Source organism: Pyrus communis, chromosome 11 (genome assembly GCF_041283825.1).
Source record: "Pyrus communis isolate YQ-2024b chromosome 11, ASM4128382v1, whole genome shotgun sequence".
Classification (NCBI taxonomy): domain Eukaryota; kingdom Viridiplantae; phylum Streptophyta; class Magnoliopsida; order Rosales; family Rosaceae; genus Pyrus; species Pyrus communis.
The window spans coordinates 466780-483786 of NC_142575.1; the positions used below are offsets into that span (position 1 = coordinate 466780).

Sequence of the window (17007 nt, forward strand, 5' to 3'; positions counted from 1 at the left end):
AATTTTTTTTGTCATCATAGTTGCCGTCACAACTAAAAATTTCTCGCCGTCAGGGGTGAAGCTAAATGTAAACTGGAGGTTGTCATAGCCTCTTAGTTTCCATGTGGCTCCATGTAATTGGATGACAAAATTATGAACTTCTGTTTAATTATATTAGAACATGGTTAATGAATGTGGTATTGGCTCTCTCAAATTCTTTTAGCCAGCTCCACCCCAAGTAAAGACTAATATAAACCTCACTTCTAAACTCTTTTGTTTTAACTTTTGAAGAATTCTAGCTACATTCTCCTCTGTACCTTCTTTTCTATTTCCTTTTTTTATTTTTAAGATTCTACATTATTACTTGATGATCCAATCCATTTATTTTCTAACATTTAAAAACCATATCTACAAAAAATTAGCTAAATCCAAATCTATTTAGTTATTTAAGGATTATCTAATAATGGATGAACTATGTTTTTCAATTAACTAATGAAATCATGACAACGTCTATAGAACGGTAAAACGATTTCCGATTATTTACTTTTTGCATTCATCTTAACTTTTTACTTTATTTTGCAATATCATGCAATCACTACATGTTTAAAGTGCCAGCAATAATATTAATTTCATATGTTTAAATAGCATTACATATTTTTGTAAGAAAAAGTGTATGCAATAATTTTCATTTGATTTTATAAACACAAAATTAATCGTATAGAAATAAGTTAGCAAAGTTTCAAGGAGTCCGAGATGCTGTGTTCAACTTCCACTTCCAGTATTATGTTTATTTTATTGTTTAATGCAAATGATATTCTACACTAATTATTACATTAAAGGGATCAAGGAGGAAGGGTTCAAATTTTAAACCTAAGACGTATTGGATTGAAGAAGAAAGCCTTAAACTATTATGATAATTCACTACTTGCACTTCACGTATGTATCATTTGTCTAAAGAAAAATATTTGATAAACCACATATGGACAATCATTAATATAATCAAATTAATAAAGAAATGCTTTTTAGCTAAAATAGTCTTTAAGATTGACATAACAACTCACTCTGGTCCGTAACAATGAAAGTCGATAGAAGTAGTCCCTGAGTTTGTACACCGTAATCATTTTGGTACGTTTGTGAAAAAATTGTCAATATCCTCACTAAGTGGAGGGGTTGTCTGACAAAAATACCCTTTAAAAGGTGGTAACTTGGTCGTTCACGTGATAATTTAACGAGGATATTGACAAATTTTTCACTGAAAGACCCACATGATTTATGCTAGACAAACTCAAAGATCACTTCTATCGACTTTCATTACAAGGGATCAAAGTGAAAAATTATGCCAATTTCAGAGACTATTTTGACAAAAAAGAGCCATAAAGAAAACTCGGTACCAAATTCAAGAAGTCATTAACCACCAATTTACTAGTTTTTAGTTGTTACCATAGTCGGAAGCTAGCCACGACTGGATGATCATCACGTGGGTTAACTGTCGTTCACATCCCTCACCTACTCCTTCAATTAGGCAGACAACACAGAATGTTCAATCACCTACTCCTTTAATTAGGCAGACAACACAGAATGTTCAAAGTTTAAACACAATTACTTAAACACATGCAAAAGCCTGCAAAACCATACACACAGAGAGAGAGAGAGAGAGAGAGAGATGGTGAAGAAAATAAGTGAACTGTGAGTGGAGGACTTTGTTCTGGCAGGGCTAGCTAACCGTTGAAGACGCCAAGGATTTCGAAACAGTCCTAAAAAATATACAATCTCCCGCACGAAAGCAATGGACCCGAACGAGATATGGCGGCATATAGTGGCTGAGAGATTGCTGAAAGCATCACACACTCATTAGATGCACCAGTTGATCTACTACTCAGTCTATGCCAATTGAGATGCCTTCACCAAAGGCCCTCCTCTCTACTGGTTCCCTTCTCTGTAATTCAATTTTCTCCACTTTCCCATTTTTCTTTTGCCATTTCTTTCTCTGCTGTATTTGATTTCTTTCATTGTTTAATGGAAAATACTTGGCTTGCTTACTCCCTATCCTTTATGGAAAAATTTGATGTTAATCCCATAACTCCTCCAGTGTTACAGATATTCTTGCTTTGTTTTTTATATTGTTGTATAGATTTTGTTCCTTTTAACTTGGCATGTGAGGAACGGATCTGAAATCTGTAAGTTGAGTACAAGAGGTAATATGAATAAAACCGGTCAATGGATTAATTCATGTATTATAATATCAAGCATATGAGAGATCAATTCTAATTAATTCAAATATTTGATGCTTCTTTGTATATATATTTTATCGAATGAAATATGACTGTTAGCACATGGAATGACCAAACTTGACACATTTTGGCATAAATGTGTTGATCTTAGAGAAATAATTCTACAGATATGGAATGTCTTCTTGCTTCTACTCTTTAGTTTTATTCTGAATCCTAACTGAACCTGTTCTTCTCTATTGTAAGATACCAGTCGAGACATACAAACTTGGGGCGATTGATGGAACAGTATGGTTCAGAGCTTTTAGGAACATCATGTAAGGATCCCATAACAAGTTATAGCTTCTCCCAGTAATTTTCTGTTCATAATCCCGAGGTAAGTGGTCATTCATATCCATGAGCTTTGCCTTACTGCATATGATTTTAATTGAATGAACTGTGTTATTATTCTAGTCCTACTGGTCAGTTGTTCTAAAAGAGCTCTCAGTTTCATTTCGAGAAGCACCAAACTGTATTGAGGCATGAAGGCTGCGATGATGATTCTTTTGTTAATCATATGACATTAAAGGAACTTCGGGAACAAGTAATGTATGCTCTTATTTGATTTCTCTTCTGATTGTTTTTGTGGTTTGTTACATTAGAGAAAATACATCACGTCCAACAATTGTTTTTCAGCTAAAATTTTTCTAAAACTTATCTTCATTCCACTTGTTTAGTCAATCTTGGTAGAGTGCTCTTTTTTTTTTTCTTGTATGCATAATATCCTTGAGCTTTTATCCGTTTGCTGCAGTTGTCTACGACATAATTGACAGGTTGGTGGCTAATGCGCTGGATACAACCTTCTCAACGGGTGATGCAATTGCTATTGACATGTCAATGACAGTCAATAGCAATCGTACTAGCAGGATTTGCTGTTGTCCCATTAGCGGACAGTTTTGCTGTGAACAAAAGTGCAACTCTGTCTGCATGCGTAAAGCAAAGGGCGTCTTTATAGGTGAGTTCTGTGACAGGTTAAACCTTGAGTTTAAAGTAAAGGCTAGCAAAGGAAGTAAATTGGATCGCACTGATTAGTATCTGCTGGGAATTTTTTATTTGCTAAGGCATACTGATGAAATGTCAGTAGCCTCAAAAGCGCTGAAAATTCATGATATGTTTTTCGCAACTTTAAGCTTTAAATATATTTCTTGCCGGTTTTCATATTTTGTAGTGTGTTTTTATAGCTACTTTTCTAGGAAATGACTTCTACTTTCACTATGTATTCAGGATTTCATACTAAGAGGAGGTCAAAGGTTTCCTCTCTACAGGTAGATACTACTTCCTTATCACCATGACAGATGCTAACATCTCTCTGCTTTTTCAGAGATTGAAATATCAAAGTGTTAATTATACATATAAATGCTAGTTTAATTGTTACGTTTGTGAATGTTGCTTGTTCATGTTGCAGTCGAGTTGCAGAGGCCGCTACACATTTAGCTACTTCAGCAATCGGAAGCAATGTAGGGATTCAGTTAAGAGAACAGGATCTATCCTGGTATGATTTTCTTTCTCGTGTCGATGACCTTCCAAGGTAATGAGTATACCAACGATATTGATTGGGCCTCTTAAGAGTTTGTTCTGCAATGGAAGAGTTGCCTTGTTTCTCAATCGATGTAGTTTCAAACCAATATCTGTATCCGTGTAACGTTATTCTCTTCTTTGCAGAAAGAATTACTGCTCTCCAGTCTACAGACAATCGATTCCGTGACTAATATTCTCTTTTCATCTGGAACCACAGGTAAGAAGTTGCTTTAAAAAAAACTTTTATTGTTAGCTCTAATTTGTAACCATTTTCATACTTTAATCTTAGGTTCATATTTAGGTGTTTACCAGGAGATCCGAAGGCTATTCCATGGACACAACTTTCACCAATTAGATGTGCTGCTGATACATGGGCTCACATTGATACTCAAGTTAGGGATGCCTACTGCAGGCCAACAAATTTGAGATGGGTTATGGGTCTAATCTTTACTCAGGCTTTCTAACCGGTGCAACTCTTGCTCTGTATCACAGATCTCCTCTCGGTCATGGCTTCGGGAAAATTTGTTCTGGTGAAACCTATATACTTTTTCTCAAAGTTCATTTTCTGAAAGTATTTGTTTTCGTGTCCGAGCTTTGCTTCATTCATTTAAAAGATGTAATACATGAACTTTGTGTATGACAGACGAAGAGTGCCAGAAATTCATGTATTATAACTACCTACAAGTAGCATGCTTTCGAAATGCCTCCTTACCTTTAACTGTTGTATCTTTTCAGGATTCAGGGGTCACTATATTGGGAACAGTTCCTGTTGTGCGGAAGCGTCAACCAAGTGTGAGTGAAAATAAACCACAATAACTGACAAAAGATAAATGGAACAATACCAACAAGAACACCAAGATTTATACTGGTTCGGCAATGCCTACATCCAGTTTGGAGACGACGGAGTATTCCACTATAATCAATGAAATTTCAAAACCGGTTAGTACACCTCTTGCCCCTCATTTCAAACTTAGTGCTTCTATGTCTCCTAAAACTGTTGAAGAGAGTTAGTACATGGCTCAAATTCCTTATGCAAATGTTGTTGGTAGTTTGATGTATGCTATGGTGTGTACTAGGCCTGATATTTCACAAGCTGTTAGTATTGTTAGTAGATATATGCATAATCCAGGAAAAGGGCATTGGGAAGCTGTGAAATGGATTCTACGGTATATTCTGGGTACTGTGGATGTTGGTTTATTGTTCTTGCAGGATAAAATTACTGGTCAATGTGTTGTTGGATATGTGGATTCTGATTACGCAGGTGATTTGGACAAGCGTAGATCCACTATAGGTTTTGTATTCACTATTGCTGGAGGTCCAGTAAGTTGGAGGTCGACTCTGCAATCTACAATTGCTTTGTCAACTACTGAGGCAGAATACATGGCTGTAACAGAAGCTATAAAGGAAGCCATCTGGCTTCAAGGGTTGCTTGATGACTTAGGGGTTCAACAAGACCATGTGGATGTTCATTGCGACAGTCAGAGTGCTATTCATTTAGCAAAGAATCAAGTTCATCATGCACGTACGAAACACATTGACGTGAGGTTCCATTTTGTTCGTGAGATTATTGACGAGGGAGATATTCTTCTTCAGAAGATTGGGACCGCTGACAATCCTGCGGATATGTTAACAAAGCCAGTTTCGTTGCTCAAGTTTAAGCACTGCTTAGACTTGATTGACATTTGTAAAATTTGTTGATTGCCCCATGGGGGAGTGGGAGACGACTATTGGGAGTTCTACTTAGAGGGTTTGCGCCAAGGTGGAGATTGTCGATTATTGGCTCAAACAAAGTAGTCTAAAACCAACAAATGATTTCGGCTACTTTTGTGGTCAAAATTGGTGGTTGGCATGCTACATGTGGGAAACAAAAAATGGATGCTCTTATGCCTAATTTGTGGTCAAAATTGGATGCACTTATGCCTAATTTCTTTCTTCCTTGTTGTTTTTGAGTTATGCCTACACCTCCTTTTATAGGCCAAAGGCCTCTCATCAAGTCAAAAAGAATTAGGCATAAGTGCATCCAATTTTGACCACAAATTAGGCATAAGAGCATCCATTTTTTGTTTCCCACATGTAGCATGCCAACCACCAATTTTGACCACAAAAGTAGCCGAAATCATTTGTTGGTTTTAGACTACTTTGTTTGAGCCAATAATCAACAATCTCCACCTTGGCGCAAACCCTCTAAGTAGAACTCCCAATAGTCGTCTCCCACTTCCCCATGGGGCAATCAACAAATTTTACAAATGCCAATCAAGTCTAAGCAGTGCTTAAACTTGAGCAACGAAACTGGCTTTGTTAACATATCCGCAGGATTGTCAGCGGTCCCAATCTTCTGAAGAAGAATATCTCCCTCGTCAATAATCTCACGAACAAAATGGAACCTCACGTCAATGTGTTTCGTACATGCATGATGAACTTGATTCTTTGCTAAATGAATAGCACTCTGACTGTCGCAATGAACATGCACATGGTCTTGTTGAACCCCTAAGTCATCAAGCAACCCTTGAAGCCAGATGGCTTCCTTTATAGCTTCTGTTACAACCATGTATTCTGCCTCAGTAGTTGACAAAGCAATTGTAGATTGCAGAGTCGACCTCCAACTTACTGGACCTCCAGCAATAGTGAATACAAAACCTATAGTGGATCTACGCTTGTCCAAATCACCTGCGTAATCAGAATCCACATATCCAACAACACATTGACCAGTAATTTTATCCTGCTGGAACAATAAACCAACATCCACAGTACCCAGAATATACCGTAGAATCCATTTCACAGCTTCCCAATGCCCTTTTCCTGGATTATGCATATATCTACTAACAATACTAACAGCTTGTGAAATATCAGGCCTAGTACACACCATAGCATACATCAAACTACCAACAACATTTGCATAAGGAATTTGAGCCATGTACTGACTCTCTTCAACAGTTTTAGGAGACATAGAAGCACTAAGTTTGAAATGAGGGGCAAGAGGTGTACTAACCGGTTTTGAATTTTCATTCATCCTGAAACGTTGTAGTACCTTCTTCAAATACTGCTTCTGACACAAACTAATCTTGCCCTTCGGTCTATCTCTTTCAATTTCCATACCTAGTATCTTCCGAGCTTCTCCCAAGTCCTTCATCTCAAATTCATTACTCAGTTGAGTCTTCAACCTTTCAATCTCCACTTTGCTCTTACATGCTATAAGCATATCATCAACATATAAAAGCAGATAAATGAAAGTTACATCTTGTAGTTTGCGAAAGTATACACAATGGTCATAGTGACTTCTTGTGTACTTTTGCCCGATCATAAATCGATCAAATCGCTTGTACCATTGTCTTGGAGACTGCTTCAAGCCATACAATGATTTTTCCAATTTGCAAACCCAATTTTCCTTTCCAGCAACCTTAAAACCTTCTGGCTGAGACATATAAATCTCTTCCTCCAAATCACCATGTAAGAACGCAGTCTTGACATCAAGTTGGGCCAACTCAAGATCAAACTGCACAACCAAAGCCAACAGAATACGAATAGAAGAATGTTTTACTACAGGAGAAAATACCTCATTGTAGTCAATGCCTTCTTTCTGAGCATAGCCTTTAGCTACCAATCTGGCTTTGAATCTTACATTGTCTTTTCCCAAAGATTACATCTTTTTGGCATACACCTATTTACAACCAATTTCTTTCTTCCCTTTTGGTAACTGAACCAGCTTCCAAGTCTTATTTTTATGAAGAGATTTCATCTCCTCATCCATAGATTTCTTCCACAACTCGTACTCTGAACTCATGACAGCTTCTTTGTAGGTGGATGGAATATCATCTTCAATAACGGGAAGTGCATATGCCACAATATCAGTAAATCGAGCAGGCTTTCGAATTTCCCTTCTCGATCTTCTGGTTGCAATATAGTCTTGTTGCTGTGGAGGCTCTTGGGTAGGTGCCTCCTCTTCATCATCCTCGTCCTCATCATCATGATTAACTGTAGGACTAGTGTTTGTAACATCAGACCTTACTGGAACAACTGGAGTCTTCAGTAACTCCACCTGCTTTGAGCTACTCATGGTCTCGGTCGTTTCAGTTTCACCTTCATGCTTGTTCTGATTAACCATAGCAGCCTCATCAAAAGTCACATCTCTGCTTACAACAAATTTCTTCTCATCTGGACACCAGAGTCGGTATCCCTTCACGCCAGTGCTAAAGCCCATAAATAGAGCTTTCTTTGCTCTTGGATCCAACTTGCTTTCTCTGACATAATAGTAAGCAGGACAACCAAATATATGTAAAAACTTGTAATCAGTACAAGATTTACCAGACCATACCTCCATGGGCGTTTTGCCCTCATTTGCAGCAGCTGGCAATCGATTAATGAGATGGCTTGCATAAGTGAGTGCCTCAGCCCAAAATGCCTTGCCTAATCCAACATTAGACAACATACACCGAACTTTCTCAAGCAAAGTACGGTTCATGCGCTCCGCCACCCCATTCTGTTGCGGTGTCTCCCTAATCGTGAAGTGCCTCACAATACCCTCATCTTGACAAAATTTCAAGAAGGGATCAGACTTATATTCACCCCCATTGTCTAATCTGAGAGTCTTGATCTTTCGATCGCTTTACGTTTCAATCATCTTTTTCCACTTCAGGAATATCTTCAAGACTTCATCTTTACACTTCATGGTGTACACCCATATTCTTCTAGAGAAGTCATCAACAAAAGAGACAAAATAATGGCTACCTCCCCAAGATGCATTCTTGGAAGGTCCCCAAACATCAGTGTGAACATAATCAAGAATGCCTTTAGTGTGGTGAATAGCAGTGCCAAATTTTACTCTAGTTTGCTTACCCAACACACAATGCTCACAGAATTCCAATTTGCATGCCTTTGCACCTTTCAATAAGCCTTGCTTCACCAATCCTTGCAACGCTTTTTCACCAGCATGCCCAAGACGCATATGCCATAACCTCGTGGTGTCTGTGCTATCTGCGTCAGCAGCTTCGGTGACAGCTGCTTCACCAATAACTGTACTCCCCTGCAAGAAATACAAGTTATTTCGTCTTGTACCTTTCATCACCACCAGTGCCCCATAAACAGCTTTAAGAACTCCACCCTTCATGGTGATCTTGAGACCCTTGGATTCCAATGCACCCAGTGAGATAAGATTTTTCTTCATATCTGGTACATACCGAACATCACTTAATTCTCTGACTGTTCCATCATGCATCTTCAAACAGATTTTGCCTATCCCTTGGGTTTTGCAGGCATTATCATTACCCATCAAAACAATTCCACCATCCAGCTCCTCGAAATTAGAAAACCATTCTCGAATGGGACACATATGATAGGTGCAACCTCAATCCAAAATTCACTCCTTGGAGTGACCATCAGCAGATGAACTAGCCAAAGCAAACTCGAAATCATCATCTCCAGATTTTGCAATATTTGCTTCAGAACCCGCTTTCTCCTTCTCTTTGTTCTTCAATTTAGGGCAGTCTTTCTTCCAATGACCCTTTTGGCGACAAAAGGCACATTCATCTTTAGCAGGAAACTTCCCTCATGACTTTGAACGAGATTTTCCCCGCTTCCCAGATTTTCTTTCCTCTGTTCGACCCCTTGCAACAAGTGCCTCGGTTTGTGAATTGTGAGTCTTTAGTTCCTTCTTACGACACTCATGATTCACCAATGCCGCAGACACCTCATCAAGTTTCACCTCGGATTTTCCATACAACAAAGTAGTTGTCAAATGATCATAATCATCAGGCAATGAATTTAACAAACATAGTGCCTTATCCTCGTCAGGAATTTTCACATCAAGGTTTGCTAAATCAGCAAGTATTTTATTATAATCATTGAGGTGTTCGTGCATAGTAATACCTGGACGATACTGAAATCGGAAGAGTCGCTTCTTCAAGAAGAGCCGATTTTCTGCACTCTTGGTCATATACTTCTCTTCCAATTTTGTCCATAACTCCTTAGCAGAAGTTTCCTTCATATACGGGTATTTCAACTCCTTATCAAGGAACGATCGAATAACAGCACAAGCATGAAGATTAATTCGTGTCCACTGCTTGTCATCAATATCTTCTGGTTTATCTTCCAGAACCATATCCAACTCTTGTTGATACAACACATCCATAACTTCACATTGCCACATACCAAAATTATTAGAGCCATTGAATTTATCAACCTCTAACCTTGTAGTGGCAATTTGATGTCTATTGGATGTAGGTGCCGACGAAGACAATGCCGACTCCTTCCCCTTCACAGATTCATCTTTATCTCCAGCCATCTACTCGGCACTATTCACGGGACTGTAGCGCCAGCAAATTTTTCACTCCCACGAGAACGCCTAGTCGAAAAACTAGGCTCTGATACCACTTGTTGTGCGGAAGCGTCAACCAAGTGTGAGTGAAAATAAACCACAATAACTGACAAAAGATAAATGGAACAATACCAACAAGAACACCAAGATTTATACTGGTTCGGCAATGCCTACATCCAGTTTGGAGACGACGGAGTATTCCACTATAATCAATGAGAACATACAATAGTGTTTATCACTCAATTTCCCAAAGACCCGAATAACCCAAACTCTCACACTTACAATAGGAAGAGAAAACCAAAAATACAAAGCAAGACAATTTGAGAAAATTCTTCTCTATGCCGAATGGCTTCTTGCTATTTTTCTTTCTTCGTTGTTGTTTTTGAGTTATGCCTACACACTTTTATAGGCCAAAGGCCTCTCATCAAGTCAAAAAGAATTAGGCATAAGTGCATCCATTTTTTGTTTCCCACATGTAGCATGCCAACCACCAATTTTGACCACAAAAGTAGCCGAAATCATTTATTGGTTTTAGACTACTTTGTTTGAGCCAATAATCAACAGTTCCTAGCTTAGTAAAAGCTTGGAAGAGCACAATAAGCTTGGAAGAGCACAATGTATGAAAGGCCTAGATTGGGCAAAGATAATCTTTTTATTTAAACTTTAGAGCGATTTATTTACATGAATACCGAGAAAATGGACTTAACCATCAATGTATGCAGATCATTTTCTTCCACTGGTGAAGTGTCTAGCGTTGATGATGACCTTTGGCTCGCTTCCCGCGCTTATTATAGACCCGTCATTGAATGTTGTTGGGGCACAGAGCTTGCTTCGTCCTACATCATGGGAAGTCTGCTGCAGCCGCAAGCTTTAGGAGAATTTAGCACAAAGTCGATGAAAACAGGCTTTGTTATCTTTGATGAACATGGAATTCCTTATGGAAGCACGTGATTAGCAAGTTTCTAATTGTGGTTCTCCTTCAACCACTGCAATCACCTACCTGTCACTCGTTTACATCATGCTAGCTAGTTCCGGGATATGTTTCTCTCTTGTGACGGAACATCAAGGAACGAAGTCAACTCATTGATGTTATTAGGCTGATGTCAATATCTTTGATCTGCTTGATCATGCAGCCAGAAAAGCAAGCTTGTGTCCGGGAAGTGAGTTTGTTTCCGCTATTAACGGGAGCGACTGACATACTGCCAAATGCTGCTCATGAAAAGGTTTACTTCAAGGGAATGCCAATGTACAATGGAACGGTACGATTTGAACTACTTGTCTTTCAGTACTTGAACCTCTTGATATGCTTAAATATGAACCTATCGATGCTTTTGAATCGCCTGCAACTTAGGAGATATGGAGACATAGTTAAAAGAACCGTTGGAGGTTCAGTTCCTCTCATAGACATACTTGAACCTCTTCATATGCTTAAATGTGAACTTAAATTGATTCATTTCTCTCATTCTGATTATAGATTAGTAAACGAGCCATAAGTTACCTAAGGTTGACAATACAAATTAACATCCAAATCTTTTGTTTGTCCCTTTTCTTTTTGTTTGATCCGGCCTAGGATGTCACCTTTCCTAGAGGACCTCGTTCTTTTTCATCCTAAGTTTTGAGTTATCTAATTAGTTATAAAGGAGTCGAACATTGTGCACTACAGATAGAGTATTTAGACAAACAAAATCGATTATGTTGATGACTATATCTCTAATATAAATAATTTCTTTATATAATGAAAGTGATCAACAACATGATTAGTACTATTTGACTAAATAAAATTAGTGTTATATATGAGGTGATGTCTATTCGGCCTAATAATTGAGTACTGTTCCTTTTTTCTACTTCTGTCGTATGGAAATAATAGGGCAGTGTTTAGGTATACAGGAACACTGTTGAGTTGCCCTCTCAAATCTACGAACTCTCAACTTTTAGACTGCACAACCTCAACCCATGTTCACTCCAATCCTCCCAGTCCACCTATATTTTAAATTATATTCTGGTCGGATCAAGTTCATCTTCCCACATTTCTTTATCTCGCGAATTTCACACCTAATCAGAGGATATAATCATTACTTCTCGTAAAGTTAAAAACCAAATAATAAGAAAAAGAAAAACATAAATCTTATTCCTCTTTAAAAAAATACAGTAAAAAAAGAAGACATATATAGAACTACACCCCTAAAATAAATTTAAAAGGTAAAAATGTTCAAAAAAATTAGATAAAATAGAAATTACACATATAAAATAGGAGACAAACTTATAAATCGACTTGCTAAAAAAATCTGAATGCAAAATGAAAGAATCTCTGTAAGAAAAGCCATATGCCAAACAAGATACAGTTCACCCATGTCATTGGATGATAGGATGTTTGTCATATGACAAACAAGAAAAGCCATATGCCAAACAAGAAAAGCCATATTACAAACTTAACCTTCCGCACGTTACATACGTAGGCATGCATGTACATATACCCCTTCAATTTTTATATAAATGAATCACTGCCGCCATGTCATTGGATGATAGGATGTTTGTCGGTGCCGAACTTGAGCCGTCAACGCATTGTGAGCCATAAGTAAGGATTAACAGACAACACCATCATAAAATATTACACGCAATTAGGACAACTAATTTGCATTTCAGGTGCATGTAACTTTCATCGTTCGCAAAAGGATTATAGATAGCCGTAGGATAGAAACTCACGTGTAACTAGGACAATAGGATGCTATCTCGGCGCTATCTCAAGTTTTGCATTTCATCAAATGCATGTAAACTCTTTCAAATCGTAAGAAGGGTCACAGTAATCCCACGAGATATAAACTTACAAGCAACATAAAATGATAAACTAACAAATATTTTAAAACAACGATATTTCATGTTTACGTTTTAAGTTGCATGTAAGTTTTTTTCCAATCACGTGAGTCGGACTATTGAATCTAGCATAATTCTTTATAGTGTGATGTGTCCAAATGCCTATTTACCGAAACGAAGGGACACTCAAAAATTAAGGGCATACGTAATTGTGTATGTGCTGCTTGTGAGTATTATAGTTACACATATCATTAAATATAAGACAAAGAGACTATATGTTACACATATCATTAAATAGAAAAGATTGCACCCAAATTAAAAGCATACATATACTCTCATCTCATGTGTCATTATCCTTATTAATTAATATCTAAATCTCAACGCAGCAACCTGATTGAACAAACCCAGAAAACTCATCAGGCACACTAATCTCATATAATTTACCGTTTTGACGTCCCTTCATTTCTTCCACCATATAGAACCCTTGACTTGCACCTTGGCACTCCGACCCCACCACCAGGGTCCCACCCCCAAGCATGACTCCGCACGTTCCAACTCGGAACCCCGAGTCCAACTTACCCCAACTCACCAATTTCCCATCGTCCCCTACTCCAACACAATGCCTTGGACAATGGCCCGCCTCCCACGCCTCGTCCACCAGCCGCCACTGCCGTGATCCCAACTCCAACACCTCGGCACCTCCCTCGAACACTCCTTGACTCTCGGTGCGGTACCCGCTAACCACCCAAAACTCGCTCCCAATCACCACCCCTTCACACTCGTCCCGATCATTACTCATCGGAGTCAACTCAGTCCACTCGTCCGATCTCACATCATAAACCCATGCGGACTTCAAGGCGTTCTTGTTCTCGTCATGCCCGCCCGCCACGTACACCTGGCCCGCGTCCGATCCGATAGCGAAAAAAGAGCGCTTGGACGGCATGTCGTTGGCTTTCCTCCAATGCGAAGTAGTGAAGTCGTACACAAACACGTCGGTGACCGGGTCGTAACTCACCGGGTCCCACCCGCCCATCACCACAAGCTTCCCTTCACAGCTTGCCAATTGGCAAAACAGGGGCAGCCCATTTGGGTACTCAGAAACCGGGTCGAGTCTATCCCACGAACGACTGGCCGGGTCAAACACGGTGATTCCGTAGGCCGGTGACTCGGTGGATTTGGTTACGTCAGATTCTGATGCAACAAGCTTTGGAGGAAGAGCTTGAACCAAGCATGCAACTTTGTAGGTACGTCCGGTTTTCTTCCTGTGAAAGTAAAAATCTTGACTTTCTAAGAGAGTCCGCCATGGACGGCAGACCCGGGAAGCAACTGGGTGAGCTGTGTAGGGCAACCAAGTCAGGCACTCGAGTCCCAGTTCTGCAGGCAAACCCGGAATAAAATCGGTCAGCTCGATACCCCACATTTTAGCAGAGATGCGCGCTTAATTTTGCAGCAAGGCAAAGCAAGAAATGCTTTTTGCAGCCCAGGAAGAAGGGATTTTTGCCAAAAAAGAAAAAAAACGAAGTGTGTTGCTTTGCAGCGAAGAAGTGATTGGATTTTGCTTTTGGAGTGAATTCTAGTTGCATTTGCGACGCAGGCCATGGACCTTAATTTATAGAAACAGTTAGAGATGGTGGAAACTGTAGAAATGGAACAGGTTGCATTGGTGTCATGTTCGAAGTCATCTAGTTTCGGATTGGACGCCGAATATTACTATTTTTTCGCTCCAAAACAAATACTAAAAATGGACGGCGGTCCCATATGATTTCTACTAGTTTATGAAAACGTTACATTCAAGTTGGATAAGGGTCCGAGTGAAACAATAATTATATTGCATGATCGTTTCAATACCCTACGATTATTTACTCGATTGATTGGAAAAAAGGCAAGGGGTTAGGGATAAGGGTCGAAAAGGCAAAGGGTAACAGTGTCGCAAAAAGCGACCAAATTCAAGGGGATGGACAACTGAACACGAGATTCGGGTAAAGCCAGCTGAATTTGACATGACATAAAGTGGGCACTATCACACGTGGCATGTATTTAGCAATCTTGATCGGTGTGAAATCGGCCTGCCACGTGGGGATAAGTGGATATATGTCTTGGCTGTGTGTATAGAATTCAATTATAGAGGATTTTTTTTTTTAAGAGGATGAGGATGAGTTTCAATTATTAGTTAGAGGAATCTGTTGATTTCTTTTCGAAAATTGTAAGAAGTTGTTAATTTTTTCATGGATTTTAATTTTAACAAATTCAAACTAATTTTTATTTATTTTGGTATCATGGCAAATACTTGAGGCAACAAAGTAATTTTATCCTAATGTGGAGTTTTTTCTTCTTGTTCTTTTGAAATGGTGGACTCCGTATACTTTTTATTTTGAATTAGCCATGCAAGTCCAATTAGCAGTTGCAAAGTATTGGTTTTGCGTCCAATTTACTAAACCAAATTACCCTTTTGTACGTATACAATTGTCATGTGATGTTCATGTAATGAAAATAGATTGAAAATTAGATGAATTTTTTTTTAAATCTAATGTAAAGGGCAAGTGGCTATACATAATAGTTTAGGGGAGAAAATCGACTGAAATTAAAGTTTGGAAAAAAATTTGTCAAACTCTGTACAAATTCTGAACAAATCGACAATTAGGCATGTTAGTTATCTCTTGATTGCGACCTTGGATTGGACATGGCGAGTGATTGAGTTTTTATATTGCAAAGTTTATCGTATCTCAAGCTGCAAGAAGTTGACATGATGGTAACGTGCAATTTGCAAATATTTTTGCTTAATGAAAGTGAAATGTAATACTACTTTCTCTTGACAAGCCCAACGATGTTGATCGCATGTGCTTAATGGCTAAAGAATTAAGATAGGGTTTGTTGAAAAGATAGAATTACTTAAGAAATATTGGAGAATAGAATCTGCATTAGGCATGTAACAAAATACAACTTATATATGCGTTTTTATCCTTAGTATCATTGAAGCCTTTTATGATAAAACTTTACACTTAATGATATGTGATTAAGTAAGAATAATATCGATAATATTAATGGTGAACCTGCGTTTATTAAGGGGTCACTGCCAAAAGAAACATAATTCTGTAAAAATAAAAAAAAAATTCAAAAAGGGGGATAACTGGTGGCAAGCCATAATTATCCACCCCTTCTGAAGACCGAGAAGAACACAATTCTGTAATTAAAAACTCATAAAAAATTGCTATTAGTCATCTGCAATAAACATTGAGTTTCATGCTTATAGTTAGCCCACTTTATTGAAAAAAAAAATTAAGATCTTTTATTTTTGCTAAATCTTTTCCTTCATGATAAAAAGTAACTTTATAGCGTAAGTTTTAGCATTTAGTGAGCGACAAATGTATTATAATATTTAAGCTAAAAACTGAAAAATAAATGGATAAAACAGTAATGAACTCCAAAACATTGACGAAATAGGACTCCATACTCAAGAATATCAACAAAATGTCATACATTAATTTTCAGAACCTCACGGTGCAACAAAGGTGAATGCATACAGATTTTATAACAATGTTGCAAAACCGCCTAAAAACCCTATGGTTAGCCCATATTTTTTGAGAAAAATATATATATTTTAATTTTAAAATATATTTTCAATCATGTTTCAGAGAAAACTTTATAAGACATTTGAACGCGTTTTTATCATTTATTTAGCCACAAAGTATATTTATAACATATTTGGGCCAAAAATTGAAAAATAAATGGACAAAACTGCTTTAATATTATTTTTTATTTGTACAATTATGCAAAACCACTTTTATTTTTTGCTAAATTTTGTTTTCATGATTAAGAATAACTTTATAGGGCAATTGAAAATAGTTTTACCATTTATTGAGCCACATATGTATTTTCAATAGAATATTTAAATCGAAAACTGAAAAATAAGTGTAAAAATAGTAGTGGGTCCAAAACATTGACAAAATAAGACTCCGTACATGAGAATATCAATGAAAAGTCTTACTTAAATCAATGCAGTGAAGGTGTGGTGATTTTTTAACAGGTTTGCAAAATTGCCTTAAAACTGTGATGGGTAACCCACGTTTATTGAGAATTTGAGAAAAATGTTAATTTTTTTATTTTTTGTGAAATATTTTCGTC

The 17007-nt window shown here is 37.8% G+C and overlaps 2 protein-coding genes across 13 annotated transcripts; one reads left to right on the forward strand and one right to left on the reverse strand.

The window, feature by feature from the left end:
• Positions 1-1563: 1563 nt before the first annotated feature.
• LOC137741732 (uncharacterized) lies at positions 1564-11527 on the forward strand. Of its 11 annotated transcripts, none has more exons than XM_088679183.1 (11): positions 1564-1917; positions 2454-2583; positions 2661-2795; positions 2998-3201; positions 3471-3511; positions 3652-3738; positions 3909-3981; positions 4054-4156; positions 4257-4294; positions 4500-4556; positions 10797-11527. In XM_088679183.1, the coding sequence occupies exons 4-11, from the start codon at positions 3078-3080 to the stop codon at positions 10946-10948; spliced, it is 675 nt and encodes a 224-aa protein (XP_088535309.1). In that variant the 5' UTR covers positions 1564-1917; positions 2454-2583; positions 2661-2795; positions 2998-3077; the 3' UTR covers positions 10949-11527. The 11 variants fall into 11 exon arrangements, with proteins under 11 accessions (XP_088535309.1, XP_088535316.1, XP_088535310.1 ...); XM_088679190.1 differs by having other exon boundaries at positions 4066-4156; XM_088679184.1 differs by having other exon boundaries at positions 1619-1917; positions 2454-2524.
• Positions 11528-11785: 258 nt separating this feature from the next.
• On the reverse strand, positions 11786-15143 carry LOC137741731 (F-box/kelch-repeat protein At2g44130). 2 transcript variants are annotated; one of them, XM_088679182.1, is made up of 2 exons: positions 13330-14559; positions 11786-12126 (listed from the first exon to the last, which is right to left on the reverse strand). In XM_088679182.1, exons 1-2 carry the CDS (start codon positions 14303-14305, stop codon positions 12107-12109), a joined length of 996 nt encoding a protein of 331 aa, XP_088535308.1. In that variant the 5' UTR covers positions 14306-14559; the 3' UTR covers positions 11786-12106. The 2 variants fall into 2 exon arrangements, with proteins under 2 accessions (XP_088535308.1, XP_068337545.1); XM_068481444.2 differs by lacking the exon at positions 11786-12126 and having other exon boundaries at positions 13119-15143.
• Between the last annotated feature and the right edge of the window lie 1864 nt (positions 15144-17007).